The sequence below is a fragment of the Somniosus microcephalus genome, chromosome 2 (assembly GCF_052327205.1).
Source record: "Somniosus microcephalus isolate GS21.2 chromosome 2, FLI_Smic_1.0, whole genome shotgun sequence".
In the NCBI taxonomy this organism is placed as follows: Eukaryota; Metazoa; Chordata; class Chondrichthyes; order Squaliformes; family Somniosidae; genus Somniosus; species Somniosus microcephalus.
Window position 1 is genome coordinate 211,899,874 of NC_140988.1, and position 18,267 is coordinate 211,918,140.

At 43.3% G+C, this 18,267-nt stretch overlaps 1 protein-coding gene across 1 annotated transcript in view; it reads right to left on the reverse strand.

Annotated features, from left to right (window-relative positions):
* Positions 1–981: 981 nt before the first annotated feature.
* The window catches only part of smim14 (small integral membrane protein 14), a 54,408-nt gene continuing 37,122 nt past the window's right edge, over positions 982–18,267 (reverse strand). Inside the window, exons 3-5 of the mRNA XM_085968875.1 lie at positions 16,219–16,267; positions 11,522–11,670; positions 982–5,211 (exon numbers count right to left, since the gene is read on the reverse strand). Of these exons, the coding sequence (XP_085825001.1) occupies positions 5,173–5,211; positions 11,522–11,670; positions 16,219–16,267 (237 nt within the window). The 3' untranslated portion in view covers positions 982–5,172. The remainder of the gene's footprint in view (positions 5,212–11,521; positions 11,671–16,218; positions 16,268–18,267) is intronic.

Here is an 18,267-nt window from a genome sequence, read left to right on the forward strand (position 1 = left end):
CATTCCATTAGCCTTTTAAATTTTTTTTGAGCTGTCCACTAGCTTTTAGTGATTTCATAGTTACATAATAAAACAGAGGGCATGTACAGGATGCAATTTTGTTTAAGGGAACATTAGAGCAGGTGCTACTATTCTGTATCACTGGACGTGTTGCATTAAAAACTGCTGGGCTCCAGGGAGGATCCAGTGTTCATATTAAATTAGTGGGCACACCTTAACTGAGCTCTAGGTATTTTCTTTCAATTGACTGGCATCGAAAGCTGCTTTTATTAGGACAAGCAAGTTCAAGAAGCACTGTATTCACTTGAAGGGCCACAGTATCTCAGTTGAAATTATACATTTCAATTTAAGGAATTACTAGTTATACAAAGGGTATTAGTATGGATCCTCTCTTTAACATGAGTGAATCTTTTGATTTGAGTAAAATGTGTAGCTTGGTTTGAAAATTTTAGTAAACACTGACAATAGTAAGAATATTTTTTATGTATCTTTCATATGATTTAAGTTACAATGGGAGACTGAATAAACCTCATGAAATTTTTCAAACAAAACACACTACAGAATGCCAGAACCACAAATATAGTCATGGTTGACCAAAAGAAAAACCAAGTGTGGTCCAATACCAATTTATACTGAATTCTGTAATTGCCTAAACCTAGATGACACAATAAGCCACAACATGTTACCAAGCTGTTGTAGTGCTCCTTTGAATTTAAAAAAAAGGCAAATTAAAATTATGTAGTCTGTTAAAATGTTTAACTTTCACTGTTCCTGAAGAAGTGAGAATTCTCTAATATATATTATATAAAATAGCTGAAATTTCATTGGAAAGAATGAATAGTTGTAGTGGGAAAGATTAGCTTAATGGTCAATGACTGTAGTGTGATTGTGCCATACAATTGTGAAATACATATAATGGTCGAGTTCCTTCTGTTTTGATTCACTGTAAAAAAAAAAAATTAAAAAAAAATTCATTCCATGTTTCTAACCATATAACCATTTAATATTGAATAAAAAGTGCATAGTAGAAGCCATCTTCCCAGTAGCAATTCTTTAAAGTTTTTAAAAGCCTTGAATGGTACTAATTACAGTACATAAGCAGAAGTCAAGGGTCAAGCAATCATTTCATGTAAACTTTAACATGACTACGACTTTCTCTAGGCATGTTTAGAAATCTAATTTACATCATTTCAACAAATTGTTGTTGTATATCATTTCAGCAATAAAAGAGCAGTGCCTTCTGTAATGTGTGTTAGCAGTAAGATGCAATATTAGTTGTATTGCTAACAGCCTACAACCTTTATTTTAGGGTAAGTTTTCCCAAAGGTAGTATTGCCCCTTTTCCCTTTCTCTACATCTTACGTGGCTGAGAAAGTAGGCAGTCAGCTCCCCCTGTATTACGAAATGAAGAGTGGCCTGCCATTCCAATTTTTACCTTCTTCCTTGTATGATAGCACCTGGCTCTTCACAGCTATGCAAGAGAGATCATAAAATATTCTGCAAACTAAATGCAATTTTTTTTTGCTTTTTTAAAAAAACAGTACACCTACTACTCTATTTGGGTGTGATGACATAACTACCCTTCACATGTTCCCACCTAGTTCCAGTCCAATGTAGATTTTCAGGTAGCACACAGCACAGAGACAGGAGGAAGCGGGTCAATCACAGACCTTAACCAAGGAACACATTGGAGATCAGTGGGACTAGTTGAATTAACAGCATCTTCCATTAAATTAAAAGTTGCAATAAAAACTAAACCAAAACAAGATATTAGAAACAAAATATCCTTGAGGTGCAAAGCCATTATCGTTCTCCGTATTAAATAAGAGTTCTGCTCTTTTGAGTAAAATGAAAAACATTTCCCCCAGAATTTTATAGAAAATCTTATTAAAAATAATCTAGAAATTTACTTGATAACTGTATGCAATTTTAACTAATGGAGAAAAATCTTTATACAAACCTAGGAGAATTAATTCTTTCACTAGCATAAACTTACACTGCACAATTGTGATTCAGATGTGCCTCCTGGACGACAACAAAATGATCAAACTTCAGATTGGATTTGTTATTTGAAGGTCAGGCCGTTGGAGAAGTAATTAAAAAAAATTAACTCCAAATATTTATAAAAACAGGAAGTAGCATTAATTTGACGTGTTTGGTGGGACTGGTTGAATTCATGGCACCAAAAAAACCAAAATTATAAATGATTAGTAGTGTTTTCTTAAAACATTGACAAATCAACTTTTCAGATAAAATTTTGGCTTCCATTCCTATTTGGGTAAATTATGAATGAAGTACGAATAGGAACAAAATTATAAATGATAATAAATGGAAATGGAGAATGAAACTGGGCATAATATACAGCTATTCAAGCCGGAAATCACATCTGTGTTCAAATTCTTCAATTGAAACCATTATGGATTACAACTCCATATCAAAAAATGTTTCAAAGTATATATTAATCCAATTTTATTCCCAGATTTCCTTTAACTGGAAAGCTTGATCCTCAACCAATGAAAGATACATTTGTTCTGGTAAAAAGTGGCCAATGTCAGTGAATCCTCCCCTACCCCAAATTTAAAAATCTACAAGTCACTGCACCATGGATATAATGTTGGTCCTTCCTTAGGCAAGTCATGAATTTTGCCTTTAATCCAGCATCTACTGGTTTACCAACTCAGTAAGTGAATGTCAGGGAACCAGCAAATGACATGTTTCATGTTGTAAATGGACCTGAACTCCTCATAATATGGTACATGAACAAGAGGTCCATGTACTACGAACTGCCACTATCGGAGGATTTTAAAAGGTGGAAGGTACCCCTTGGTTACCTGGCAAATAATGATTGGCTGTAAACCCAGTAATGGCTGTATGTCATCTCCTACATCGATTGTGAACACACTTTCTTCAGTAGGGTTTATACTATATTTTCCCCAATGTATTTCCACACGTCACATTTCCACCTCATTCATATAGTATATAAAATACTGTTACAATATCTGAAATTTTTAAAAAAAATGTTGGGTCTTCAAACTGAGGGAAACAATGATTCTACATTTTCCCCCCCAAATATGGCAATGTCATATGAAGACAGCATCATTCTACACAAACTGAACAATGGATAACTTTAGCAACTACCAGACATCTTAGTATTTCTCCAATTTTATCCCATCTCATCAAGGCTCTGTTCTATCACTGGGAACATGATTCCACAGGTGGCAGTCACCCTTCAGTACCTTGCCCAAGTGGTCATTAGCCATGTGTTAGTAGGCTATTCAACCACAGGGAGCATCACAGCAGAGCTCAATGTTCATACACTTGAAACTCCAGCAGCAACTGCTAGATAGAGACTTTCCCTTTCTTCACCTATGGGGGTTATAATCAATTGTAGCAACCCTCCCCCCAACTGCTACCCTGGCTGAAATCAGTTACTGCAGCACAGACTAAGGATTGAACCTGGGACTTCGCCGATCCGTATGGCTCAGACAGAAACTACCTCAGAGTCATTGGTACAACTACCTACCAGATATGGTGGTGCAGACACTCTTTGTAAAAAAGTCAAGTCAAATTTTAAACCCATGTATGAAGCAGTTCAATAAAAAAACTAACATGAATCATTCGAAAAAGGTGAGACTTATGCTGAACTAAGGCAATGTGTAAATCACACAGTCCAACAGGCTAGCACAGAGGTTGATTTATAGGAAAAGCTTCTTATTTTTCCTCCCCATTTCGTAGTCTTATTGGGCCACCTGCTCCCAGGTCTTCACCCATGCTGCACTACATTATCTGGCAGGAATGTACGAGTGGAGCTTAGATTATTGTCCCCTGATTTCCCCCCGCCTCCCCTGTGGGGAAGCCCCTAATACCTCACAACAATGAGACTCAGATAAGAAACTGAGTCAAGTGAGAAATTGCAAATATAAGTTAAGAGTGTTACTGATCCATACCATCACATCTTGGTGTTTCAACCAAAAATACCTGCACTCCCAAAGTCAAAAGAAGCTTCTCATATGTCCACAATTATGTAAATAATGAACAAAGACATTTCAATCACCTGTGTGCCTTTTAAAGCCTAACTCAGGCAGTGCTTTCTTCATTGGAGAGATGATTTTTTTCTTTTTATAAAACTCCACCTATCAGATACATGGCAACAATCCTTTCATACAACACAATTGTCACTACTACACAAATCACTTTGAATCCGGTGTCTGATCAATTCACATGGCTTGGCCAAGATGCTAGGGGATAAACCTCATGGTAGCGGATGTCTTCCCTTGGAAGTAGGGTTAAGATAAGCCATCTTGCCTTCCAGTTCAACATTACAAATTGGCAGCAAGTACAGAACAGTATTGGCACTGGAATTGTCGAGAAGTATGTAGTGCATCCTCATGATTGAAGGATGCTAATGTACATTAAAGTAATACATTTGCAATATAGATTGGCACCAGTATATATTATACTGACCTCAGAATACCAGAACATTTAAATGAAACATACTGATGAACTAAAAGGCGTTTGGAATGTACTGCATTGCACAGAATAGAAATAAAATGTTCTAAAAGTCTGCAAGTATAACTGTTACAAAAAGGATCACAGAATAGCTACTTCAAACAAGTTATGGATAAAATCTACTGGCATCAAAAACAAAGGAGCAACCAAGACAATGTTTTAATTAATAATGCTCAACCCACTACCCCCCCCCTGCCCTATCACCACCTGAAAACTAGCACAAATAAAAATTATAACCTTATTAGAGTAACATACCCCTGATTTGGCTTGTCCTGCTAGCATTATGTGGTGTTCCTGTGCCAGGTACACAGAGGTGACACTGAACCTATCCCACCGTCCCTGCATGATACAAGGAAAAGATCCATCTGCAGTGTCCTCAGCTGGCTGAAATCAGTGGTCCCGTAGGAGCACTCATCTAGCTTTCAGAGTTGTTTTTGTAAAAGGAAATGTTTTCATTAGTTTTAAATATATATGTGTTTGATTTTGCAAGTGGTATAATTAACTGTCCAACTGCTACAAGTACTATATAGGGAATATGGATCTTTTAAGAAAATATTGGTAAAATATATATCGGTAAACTAAGAGTTTTAAGAGTTATTCAGGCCACAGTCATTGGTTTGGTCAGTTGGTTTCTTGGCTGGTAACTGCAAGATATCCACAGATCTAATCCACTGGAGGAGCAGGGGGTTCTTGTCTTGGATTCTGGAAAATAAATTGAACGGCATTATTTACAAATCATTAGCAATATTGGTTTATTTGTAGACTTTCACAGTATACTGTCAAGAGTTCAAGTGGTTTCACAAATACATAAGAGGAGACAGCAAGACCTTGCATTGTGTGAGTGGAATAAACTAAATCACTACAACCTGTTGGGAATTAACTTCCTAATACAGAAAAAACATCTTGCCACTGGAACAATGCAGAGTAAGTAAATAGAGAAAATATTGCCCTGGATTTTGCGGTTGTAATGATGGCGAAACTGTAAGCGTTTGATGTCATTACCCTGTGAAACTGACAGTAACTTCTGGCGTCTGCACACGCGCAGTTAAACGCAGAAATCTAGAAGTTGCTGTCAGTGATTCCCTGCTTCTCCACAGGACATGCTGTTGAAGGCCCCGCAGAGGGCAATCTTTGAGAAATCACTGGACAGACGAGAACTTCCCCTTTTACGCTGTTATATCGCTGTTGAAAATCCCTGAAAAAACCTGTTCAATGGGGGTGTAATTGGGTTTTTAACAGCGTACTAAGTCATCATTACTGCTGTACAACCTCTCTGGCCCTGAAAAACTAATTTTATATTTATGGAATGTAAAATGTTTCCATTATGATAAAAATTTCATATTTTAATTTTTTTTAAATTAAAAAGTCTGTTTATGATATTTCAGTTTCTACCTTAATCCCAGGTGTATATCCCAATCTTTATTTTGCTCTCTAAAATTTATAAAAAGTGAAAGATAATCAGTGCATTTTAATTTCTGGTTTGCTGTCTGTGAGATTTCTTTAATGTAATTGGCTGCTTAGCCTGCTTGATGACATAACTGTTGTTGAACACAGGAGATCCCCTAGACTTGGCGCTAGAATCAAATGAACGTCGGGAAAGGTGAAATTAACGTCAGAGATCGCTAGATCTTTGTGGAAGCTTTCTTCAAGGTCAGCAGCGAGCAATGTTCCCCCTAACTTTTTTTTGGTTGTGCGTTTCCGTTAACAGGCTGCGCGGCTCATTCAAAATTTCACGTATGTGCAAAATCACACATTGAAAAGCCGGTGACCGGCCTGTGCGAGGCTTAGCGGGAACATGGCGGCGCGCGTCGTCACTTCGCCACTGACCGCAAAATCTGGGCCATTGTCAAGTGCTTCAAGATACCATTGTACAGTTTTGACTTTTGAAGTGGCGCAAATAGTTTTTCTGACATCTGATTAATTGCAACAAATCAGGCTGTAGCAGTAATGAAGCAAAGAAACAAGACCGACTTACAGGTCATTACAATACTCTAACAGGAGAGTGGGTAATATAATGGACTAAAATGCACTGTAAAATGTGCTGTATTCTGACTGGTGGCTATCTGAAAGCAGCACTGGCCCAATTTAAATGCGTGATATACCTATTAATTCATTCCATGAAAAGCGACGAGTTAAGATTGTAACTATAGGTTTTTATTGGCTAAATAACAGAGCCCACCCTCGTGGGTGATCGGTTCCAACAAGGAGGAATACCAGCCAGTCGATCGATCACCTTTATACCTGGGCAAGCAGGCGGAGCCATGGGCGGAGTCAGCTGAGGTCAGCCCAGGTATAACAGCGTGGCAAGAGGTAACCTTGTGTAGTGATACAACAGTGATAACCATAGTGTAACGATATAAACAGTGATAACCATAGTGTAACGATAGTGAACGATAACAGTGGTTTACCACATTCACCCATTGTTTAAATTTGAGTCCGGCGGGGTGAAGTGTACTACCAGTTCGGGTATGTCAGTCTATCCGGAGGCCTCATAAGCCTTTCTGATCGGCGCAGCAGCGGCGGTGCAGTATTCGAAGTTAAGGCTGGTGTCTGCGTGGTCGGCGAAGGCTCATGGGGTTCCGGCATGCCGTCTACCGGGGCTGGATTTGGGCGGAGTGGTGGGGGGGGCAACGGTGGTGTCTCAGGGGTGCCCGAGGGTGCGAGGTCTCGCAAGGAGACCGTGTCCTCCCGCCCGTCTGGGTATGCCACATAGGCGTACTGGGGGTTGGCGTGCAGGAGGTCCACCCTCTCGACCAGGGGGTCCGTTTTATGGGTCCTCGCGTGCTTCCGCAGCAGGACGGGCCCCGGAGAAGTCAGCCATGTTGGTAGCGAAGTTCCCGTAGTCGACTTCCTGGGGAAAACAAACATTTGCTCATGGGGGGTGGCATTAATGGCAGTGCAAAGCAGTGACCGGATGGAATGCAGCGCTGCCGGGAGGACTTCCTGCCAGCGAGAGGTTGGGAGGCCCTTAGACTTTAAGGCTAAGAGAACGGCCTTCCAGATTGTCGCATTCTCTCTTTCTACCTGGCCGTTCCCTCGGGGGTTGTAGCTGGTGGTCCTGCTTGCAGCAATACCTCTCGCTAGTAGGAACTGGCGAAGTTCCTCGCTCATGAAGGATGAGCCCCGGTCGCTATGTATATAGTTCGGGAACCCGAACAAGGCGAAGAGGTCGTTCAGGCATTTGATGACCGTGGTACTGGTCATGTCTGGGCAGGGGAAGGCAAAGGGGAAACGGGAGTACTCGTCAATAATGTTGAGGAAGTACACATTACGGTCAGAGGACGGGAGGGGCCCCTTAAAATCGATGCTCAAGCGCTCGAAGGGGCGGGTGGCCTTGATCAGGCTTGCTCTGTCCGGCCTATAGAAATGCGGTTTGCATTCGGCACAGGTTTGGCAGTTCCTGGTCATGGTCCTGACCTCCTCGATGGAGTAGGGCAGGTTGCGGGCCTTAATGAAGTGGTAAAGTCTGGTGACCCCGGGGTGGCAGAGGTCGTTGTGGAGGGTCTGCAGTCTATCAACTTGCGCGTTGGCGCATGTACTTCGTGATAGAGCATCTGGGGGTTCGTTCAGTTTACCAGGCCGGTACAAGATATCGTAATCGTAGGTGGAGAGCTCAATTCTCCACCTCAAGATCTTGTCATTCTTGATTTTGCCCCTCAGCTTGTTATTAAACATAAAAGCGACCGAACGCTGGTCGGTGAGGAGGGTAAATCGTTTGCCTGCCAGGTAATGCCTCCAGCGTCGTACTGCCTCCACGATCGCCTGGGCCTCCTTCTCGACAGAAGAGTGTCGGATCTCAGGGCCCTGGAGGGTCCTTGAGAAGAAGGCCACAGGTCTCCCCGCCTGGTTAAGAGTTGCAGCTAGGGCGAAGTCGGATGCATCGCTCTCCACTTGGAAAGGGATAGACTCATCCACCGCGTGCATTGTGGCCTTAGCAATGTCTCCTTTTATGAGGGAGAAGGCTGCGCATGCTTCTGCTGTCAGGGGGAAGGAGGTGGACTTCATGAGGGGTCTGGCTTTGTCCGCATAATTGGGCACCCATTGGGCATAGTAAGCGAAGAGCCCCAGGGTTCTCTTCAGTGCCTTTTGACAGAGGGGAAGGGGAAGCTCCATGAGGGGGCGCATTCTTTCGGGGTCGGGGCCGATGACTCCGTTCTCTACTACGCAGCCGAGGATAGCAAGGCGCGGGGTGTTAAACACACATTTCTCCTTATTGTAGGTGAGGTTCAGCCGTTGGGCCGTACGGAGGAATTTCTCCAGATTAACATCATGGTCCTGCCGGTCGCGGCCGCAGATGGTGACGTTATCTAGATAAGGGAACGTGGCATGCAGCGCGTTCTGGTCAACCATCCGGTCTATCTCCCTTTGGAAGACCGAAACCCCGTTGGTGACGCCGAAGGGAATCCTAAGGAAGTGGTAGAGGCGGCCATTCGCCTCGAAGGCGGTATACTGGCGGTCCTCAGGGCGGATAGGGAGTTGGTGATAGGCAGACTTAAGGTCGATGGTAGAGAATACCCAGTACTGTGCAATCTGACTGACCATATCAGATATGCGGGGAAGGGGGTATGCGTCCAGCTGGGTGTACCGGTTTATGGTTTGGCTGTAGTCGATGACTAGGCGGTGTTTATCGCCGGTCTTAACGACTACGACCTGGGCACGCCAGGGGCTGTTGCTCCTCTCGATGATGCCCTCCTTCAGGAGTCGCTGCACCTCGGAGCTAATAAAAGCTCCGTCCCCGGCGCTGTACCGCCTGCTCTTGGTAGCGACGGGTTTACAGTCGCGGGTGAGGTTAGCGAACAAGGAGGGGGGCGGGACTTTGAGAGTGGAGAGGCCGCAGGTGGTATGCGGCGGGCGGTTTAAAACCTGCTGGTTGTAGACTGTGAGTGGGGGGAGGGGTCCACCGTATGCCAAGGTGACACTTTGGAGGTGGCATTGGAAATCCAGCCCTAGTAGGACGGCAGCGCAGAGCTGGGGCAGGACGAGAAGTTTAAAGTTTTTATATTCCGTGCCCCTAACCGACAGGGTCACCACACAGTAGCCGCTGGCGTCAGTTGAATGTGACTTCGACGCCATCGAGATCCGCTGGCGCGTTGGCCGGACAGTGAGGGAGTAGTAGCTCACCGTGTCTGGGTGAATAAAACTCTCCGTGCTTCCGCTGTCGAACAGGCAGGTCGTGGCGTGGCCGTTTACTCCGATGTCCATCATAGACTTGGACAGATGATGCGGGAGGGCTTGGTCAAGCGTGACGGAGGCCAGTGTATGGCTGAGCGAGCTGCTGTAGTCTGGAGACAAGGTGGTCGGGTCTGGAGACAAGGTGGCGGTCGAGTGCGGTGAACAAAATGGCGGCGCCCACGAAGTTGAACAAAATGGCGGAGAAGATGGCCGCCCCCACAACTCACATGAGGCACTGCTGGCATCTGTTGCCTTGATTAAAGATGGCCGCCCCCACAACTCGCATGAGGCACTGCTGGCGTCAGTGGCTTTCCCCCTGCAGGCCTTCGCGAAGTGGCCTTTCTTTTGGCAGTCGGAGCAGGTCGCGTTCCTTGCAGGGCAGCGCGCCCTCGGGTGTTTCGCCTGGCCACAGAAGAAGCAGCAGGCGGCCCGATCGCGGGGCTCCGCTGCCGCAGCCGGTCCCGGGGGTGGCGGTCCCGATCGATTCCGGGACACCGACGCTGTGGTAGGTTCCAGGGGCGGCGGTGCGAGGGGTATTGCAGCCGGAGTTGGGCCCGAGTCCCAGGGTCACACAGCACTGTACCTGGAGTATGCCTCGAGGTCCCGATGGGCCACTTCCAAGGAGCGAGCGAGGATAGCAGCTGTTTTCAGGTCGAGGTCCTTTGATTCCAGCAGTCTTTGCCGTGAGTAGTCTGACCGAAGGCCTTTCACGAAGGCATCGCGGATATTTCCATCGGTATGTTCTGCAGCTGTTACGGCTTTAAAGTCACAGTCCCTGCCGAGTATTTGTAGCGCCCGTAAGAAATCATCAACCGACTCTCCTGGCTGTTGCGAGCGGGATCTTAGGAGATGCCTGGCGTACATTGAGTTTACTGGGCTCCGGTACTGCTCTTTTAGCAGGTCGAGGGCCTCCTCGTATCTAGCAATGTCCCGGATGAGTGCAAATACTTTAGGGCTCACCTGGGCGGTCAGAACTCTTAGTTTAGCTTCCGAGGGCACGCCGGAGGCTGCCAGGTAGGATTCAAAACAGCTCAGCCAGTGATCGAAGTCTAGGGCTGAATTCGCAGCCTGTGGGTTTAGATCCAGGTACGGCGGTATAAACAGTGATAACCATAGTGTAACGATAGTGAACGATAACAGTGGTTTACCACAATGCGCAAAGAAGGATCCTGCGCCTGTAAAACGACCCGTCTGACCAAATTTGGCCAAAAATGTGTCAGAGCTACGACAGGTTTTGTGTTTCTTCAATGAAGAGTCACAAAGTTTTTAAAACCTGCCTAAATGTGAAGCCAGGAGCAGCAGGAGTGCTCCTCTTGTCCCCACATTAAAACTGCGGGCCACTACCGGCCCTCCTGATCCCCTCCCCTCCCATTCCCGGACATACCGTGGGCCTTCAACCGACATCCCAGCCGGCCAATTTTGCTTCTTCCCACAAACGGTGAACTGCCTCTTGGAGGTCTTCTGATGATACAAGAGGACTAATATTGCGTGGCCCTCTCGCCCATCAGATTAGGTGCGGAAGTTCCGCAGCTTGCCGCACACTTGAAAACAGACACAAGCAAATACCCAGGCCCATTTTTCAAAAGAAATCTCGATCAACATAGGACCAATATCATATGTAGGACAAGTTTTTTCAATCAGATTCAGAAACATAGCCATTGGAATAACTTAAAGACAGATATTAAAACATTGGATACATCCAGAAAAATGATCTCATACCACACATCTGATGCAGTTGTGAATTTAGTCAACTAAGTGATTCAAAAGGCATGAATATTGTAACTAGGTTTTTGTAGAACAAATAAAAATTACTTTGTGCAAGTAACCTGGACCAACTTACATTTTGTGGCCCGTGTGATTTTCCACCTGTTGGATATCCTCTCAGACTAGCAGGTCTCATCAAGAATAACACAAGGGCAATGATCATCCAAGCCATCATAATCATAGACAATGTCATTCCACCATCATTGGAGGCATTTGGTCCAGGCACTGGAGAGAAAGAACAGATCATCAAATTACTGTACTGCTAGACATACTGGGGGCCATTTTAAACTAACGGGATCAGGTGCAACGCTGGTTTTACACACCGCCTGATATTACTCATCATTGAAGTCTAAGAGTAGTACTGGGCGGGGTGTAAAACCGGCGTTCCACCTGATCCTATGGGTTTCCCGTCCGGCAAGTTAGGTTAAAAATCACCCCCACTATTTTTAAAGTAGATGGTGACTCTGTAGGAGCGCACTACTGATGCCAAGTAGACAGTTTCTAGGCTTTTGTTGTTTACAAAAATAATGGAGGCATTCCATAGGCAAAAATTTACTTACTTTATCCTTTAAGCTCATGCCAAGTGTGAAATGCATTTGTGGTTTTGTTTGTACAATGTAAGTAGGAAGAGTAAGAATGTGCAACAACCATCAGTGAATTCTACAGAGATTTGGTGAAATCTGGGGATCCATTTGGTGAAATTTCCAAAGGATATTTCTCCACACACTGTTTTCTGACCAACAAAAATCAACGTATTTAACATAATTTTTTTGGAAATATGAAAGTAAATGCCAAACTAATTAAAGGAGCAACTTCACAAACTCTCGCATCTACTTATTCAGTGAATAATTAGACGAAGGAAAAGTGTAGCTCTAGATTAGATATATGGAGTTAAAATCATTTTTGGGAAAGATCTCCCATGTAGGTTTCTTCTCAAAGTTGTGGTTTTCAATCTGTAGGAAGTCTGCCTTGCATAATAGGCTAGCCAATGAGCAATAAAGCCTCCAAGCAAACTTAGGAGGCTTTCAGCCAAGTACCTGAAATAACACTGGGAATACAAAGCCTGGCGATCACTCCACAAATTACTAAAATTACAGATGACCTCAGTGTTCGCCTGGAAGGAGATGATAGCATAAAACTGAGGGTCACCTGGACAGACAGTGGCAATTCCATTCTGGTGTTTGAAGTTGTCAGCTGGTCTTCCTAAAGCAAATGGCACAGCTGTGCAGCTACCTCTTCATTAAACTTGAGCCTTTGGCGACAATGCTCCTCAGTTAGTGCCAGGTAGCTGTGCCTGGGCCTGTAGATACAATGGGTGGTGGGTACGAATAATACGACTCTAGTGCCAACTGACATCTCTAGGATGACTGTCCTTATGCCACAATAGCTGCTGGTAGAATACTGATTGCGGACATCAATTTCTAGGCTTCAATGGCGAAGTAGCTTGATTAGCAACCAACGGTCAAAAAAAAACAATTCCTGACACAGAGCAGCACATTGTGAACCATATCCAAAATTCGCAATGAAATATTAATAGCACGGCACAGAGAATATTTTAAAAGAACAAACTTGCATTTATATTTAAAGATGTCCCATAGCGCTTCACAGCCGATGGAAGTACGTTTGAAATATGTTAGAAACTAGCAGTGCCTAAAAATATATATGGTTATGCGAATGAAACTGTAATGCGAATAATGCTGTGTTTAAATGATTCTATTAGTGCTCGAGACAAGTAAGGGGTTAATGTATAAGTTGGGTTTTACTGGAACTGTGTAAGTTTTGTTTTCCTGGAAAACTTGCATTAGAATTTGAGACAGTCTTTTTAATTAGTTAGATTAGAGCATGCATAACATCCCATGTAGGGGCCCATAGCTTGACCTTGCCTCAAGGCTTAGCCGTCTGTTGTTTGTAAGTTTAGGATTTTGACTTGCTAATTTTTGCCAATGAAGGCCCAACCTATGTTTTTTCCATTATTACTAATAACCATATTATAAATGCTAAGGTAGAACTTGGAGTTTGTTTAACAGATAATTAAAAGTTAATTAGTATAAAGGACATAGAATAGAAGGAATTTATGGGAGTTAAGGTACCATCTCAGGATGGAATAGTCTGTTAAATTAAGGGGAAGATAGTTTGGATAGTGGCTAGTTGAGCAGACAGCTCTGGCTTGGCCTCTGATTTAATGGCCCAAAGCTGTGCCTCGTACACACACGGGGGGACAGGACAGGATGAGATAAGAGGCTATTGCTTTGAAAGGAAAGGGCCGGATGAAATAAGGGAAGACAGTCCTTAAGATGCTGAAAGGCTATGATTGGTCAAGTACAGAAAGCATGTGTAATGGTTGTGAAGACCCCTTGAGGGAGGGTCTTCATTGGTAAGTTTAGACAAAGAACGACATGCCATTGGGCACCTTGTTTTAAGGAGAACCTCCATAGGATAAATGGTCTTGTCCATTATTCTACCTCAGGAAATGGTCTTGTCCATTATTCTACCTCAGGAAATGGTCTTGTCCATTATTCTACCACTGAACCACGGCCAACACAATCACTGCACGCTTAATTTAGTGCTTCACCGTGTAGATTATATTGAAAACAGAATGTCTTCTCTAAAGATCTCTCAATTCAGCTTCAGAAATATTAACAGTTCTTACACCTCCTTATTTGAGCCAAGAATGCAGTATATGAGCCAACTATCTCCAATTCTTCCAAATGCAACAATTATCTTCATTACAAAGAGGCAAGAACCATGATGACCTATTAACACTCATTTCAGTGAGTGTGATGCATTAATACTGGAGTATTGCAGGTTTCCTCCTTAAATACTTTTAATGACCAGATTTGTGCGCAAAATTATTACGCACAGCCGGTGCAAGAAACTGCATCTCCCACTGGGAAGCCCACTATGCACAACCCCTAAAATTGCTGCCACAACTACAGAATTGTTGCTGGTATAAATCATTACAACTGCAGCAATTTCCAGACTATCATTTACAAGTGAACCAAATCTGCGTAAATACTCAAATGTGAAGAAACCCATGAAATTCCGTATTAGTACATGCCTGGTTTCTATTTTGCTTTGAGTTTGTTACAGATGAACTCACTGGAATGCAATACCAACATCAATGAAGGTTTTGATTATTTTAGAAATATGACCGGATAGTTGGTGTGGGAAATGGAAAAATGCCTTACTTATGCGATGGTTAGGGGAGAGGAATGATGGGCACTTGTTTCAAGGGGAGGTAGGCAGGGTAGACATGAAGCTAATTGGGTCATGTTTTTGAAACATAAAACATTCATCACACAAACTTGCAGACTCGCATCAGACATGAACAATGGATTTTGTGGTCATCAGGTGGCAAAGACAAATGAGCCAACGGACAGTCAAGAAACTACTGTTTATGCCTTAGTTACTTGAGTAATAGAAATGATTAATATCATGACTGCCTGACTGTTGGGGAAAACCTCCTTGATATTCAAATTAACTGTCTGGACTTCAAGGGACAGAAAGAAATACAACTGTTCTCCCAGCTCTGCATTAGTTAATTCCTTGCCTGCCGATAAGGCATACCAAAAAGTACTTCATGGAGTCGTCACAATGCAACGATTATATATATATATATGTTTTCAGTAATTCAAGTATTACATTGTAGTTTCTGCCTCTGTGTTCTGAATCCCTCATCCATGCCTTTTGTTACCTCTAGACTTCACTATTCCAACTCTCTTCTGGCTGGCCTCCCATCATCCACCCTTCATAAACTTGAGCTCATCCAAAACTCTTATGCCCGTATCCCAACTCGCACCACGTATTGTTCACCCATCCCCCCTGTGCTCCCTGACCTACATGGCTCACTGTCTAGCAATGCCTCAATTTTAAAATTCTCATCCTTGTGTTTAAATCCCTCCATGGCCTTGCCCCATCCAACTCTAATCTCCTTCAGCCGTACAACCCTCAGATTCTTGTGCTCCTCCAATTCTGGTCTCTTGCACATCCCCTATTTTAATCGCTCCACTATTGGCAGCTGTGCTTTCAGCTGCCTCGGCCCTAAGCTCTGGAATTCCCTCCCTGAACCTCTCCACCTCTCTCTCCTCCTTTAAGACGCTCCTTAAAACCTACCTCTTTGACCAAACTTTTGGTATTTTGTTTGATAACATTCCTGTGAAGTTCCTTGGGACATTTTACTATGTTAAAGGCGCTATATAAATGCAAATTGCTGTTTTGTAATTATCTCACTTGTTCAGAATTTGACTATTAGTTTAGCCTAAACATTATGGTCTGATAGTTTAAAGTGGACAGGAAATGTGATTGGAGAGCCCAAGTAATTTCCAGTGCATAATAGTGTGGAAAAGAATAACTACTAGTGCTGCAGCCCACTATCCCATTCACATCATAAATTGATTGCAAGTTTCAATTCATAGATGTGGGTCTCTTATGGAAACTGCCTTTTTGCTATGAACACAAATAAAAGTTATTGGAAGAACTACCAAACTGCAATACGAATCTCTTTATACCATTAAGTTACAAATTAAAAAAGGTATGGTCAGCAAGAAGACAGTTTATTTCTGCATATACATCTAACATACTGGTGGTGGGAAAAGGGAAAACATCAGTGATTCTAAGTTCCAAATTACTAACTACTAACCTGCAGCCAGGCAAGCTTTGAAGTTTGTTCACATGAATAACTGAAGGTCCATGACCTTTTATACCTGCAATCAAAATCGATCCAGTATTTCACAATATTACCGATCGATCAATTTAAACTAAAGCAGAACTTACGTTCTTGCAGGCACTCATTGTCTGTGCAGTAAGATTGTGACTGTCGCAGCTGAAATACAAGAGAGAGAGAAAAAAAAGAGAAGGGTCATAGTTTTGTAAAGCATAAATTATTTTCAAGAGATTTTAACGAGTTGATTCTTTGCTCTCTTTTCTATTGCAGGGAGGTCTTGTATCTAGTAACCTTTTGCAACCTTATCCAAAAACAAATCATAGTTCAAAACAATGCTTCCTGTAATTGGAACAAGGGTTCCTGCGATTGACTTCACAATCTCATCAGGGGTCTTCTGGAGATGCTTTCTCCCCCACCACAGAAATTGAGGGAGGAGAAAAAAAACAGACACTGCATGTGTTAGTCGGGTTGCACCATCATCCCCATCCCCCAAACAGCTGATCCAAAAATCCAAAAAGGCTCAGATTGCAAAGTTGAAAAATTGATTATTTCTGGTATTTAAACCATTTTTGGGAACATTGGCAGCAACAGTGAGACACAAAATAGTGGGAGAAAATCGCCCCCCTATAAAAAATTCTCTACCCCCTCCTCCTGTAAAAGAAATTTGAGCTAATGTAAATGGCAGATAAAATCAAATAAGTGCTCAATTCAGTCCCATACACTCCTTATTGGCTACTTATTAGAGTGATATATTGTAAATGCAGGTCAAAAAGCATGTAGACCAACATGACTACTCTCATCTGTATCTACAGATAGAGATCTACTGAAGATGGTGGATTTGCACTACTTGGATCTAGTCCAACACTTAGAGCTGACAGCAGCCCAGATTCTGCTAAGTGCCATTACATAAACTAATGCTATCATTATGCTTACTTACCACTGGCCCATACTGATGAGGAAGGTCTCAGATGAGCTGTTTGCCAGAGCAGTTCAGGTGCTAAAATTGGCTTCAATGCCCATGGATTAAGAGGAAGGAAATTAATCACAATCCACTGACTCTAGCTTGAAAGTAAGTGTGTGGATGTTGGGTGTGGGCAGGCTTGGTCTTGGGCTGTGATGCTCTCCATGCTTGAAGACACTGTTTAGCCTCATAAGAAGGGCCACTTGGACAAGGTATCAAAGGGTGGCCATGCCTGTAGAACCATACCCAAGCAAGACTCAGGACCTTCAGAAGAGGAGGGAAATTACTGAGGGGAAAAGTCAACTCAGAGCCATATTCCTCAAAGACAGGCATTGTGCTGGTAGATAAGTGGTGAGGGCAGAGTTACACTTCTTACACAAAGAGTATTATTGGTCCCTCTTCTTTCTCTGTATATTTCCCTTAGGGACATCATCTGCAGACATGGAATCAGTTTCAACATGTACGCCAATGACACCCAATTCTATCTCTGCTACCTCCCCGACTCCTAAACAGCCTCCGTGCTGTCAAACTGCTTATCCAACACTAATATAATAGCAAAATACTGCGGATGCTGGAAATCTGAAACAACAGAAAATGCTGGAAATACTCAGCAGGCCAGGCAGCATCCGTGGAGAGAGAAACAGAGTTAACATTTCAGGTCTGGTGAAGGGTCCCAGACCTGAAATGTTAACTCTGTTTCTCTCTCCATGAATGCTGCCTGGCCTGCTGAGTATTTCCAGCATTTTCTGTTGTTATTGCTTATCCAACATCCAGTCTTGGCTGGGTTGAAACCATCATCTTCGTCACACGACACAAACTCTATTCCCTTGTCAGCGATTCCTCTCCCCGCCCACCCTCTCAGGCTCAGTCTACTATTCACAACTGTGGCATCCTGTTCAACCCCAATCTTAGCTTCAGACTCCATATCCTCTCCTTTGCGAAGACCACCTAGTTCCTCCTCCACCACATTGCCTGCCTCTGCCCCTTCAGTCTTCACACGTGCCTTTGTCACCTCCAGACTCGATTACTCCAACACTCTCCTCGCTGACCTCACTTCCCCCACACGCCATAGACTCCAACTTGTGCAAAACTCTGCTGCATATATCCTGTTCTATACGAACTTCCGATCGATCATCACCCCTCTTCTTGCTGACCTACATTGCTTCCCCATCTCCCACCCATTATATTTAAATCGTCT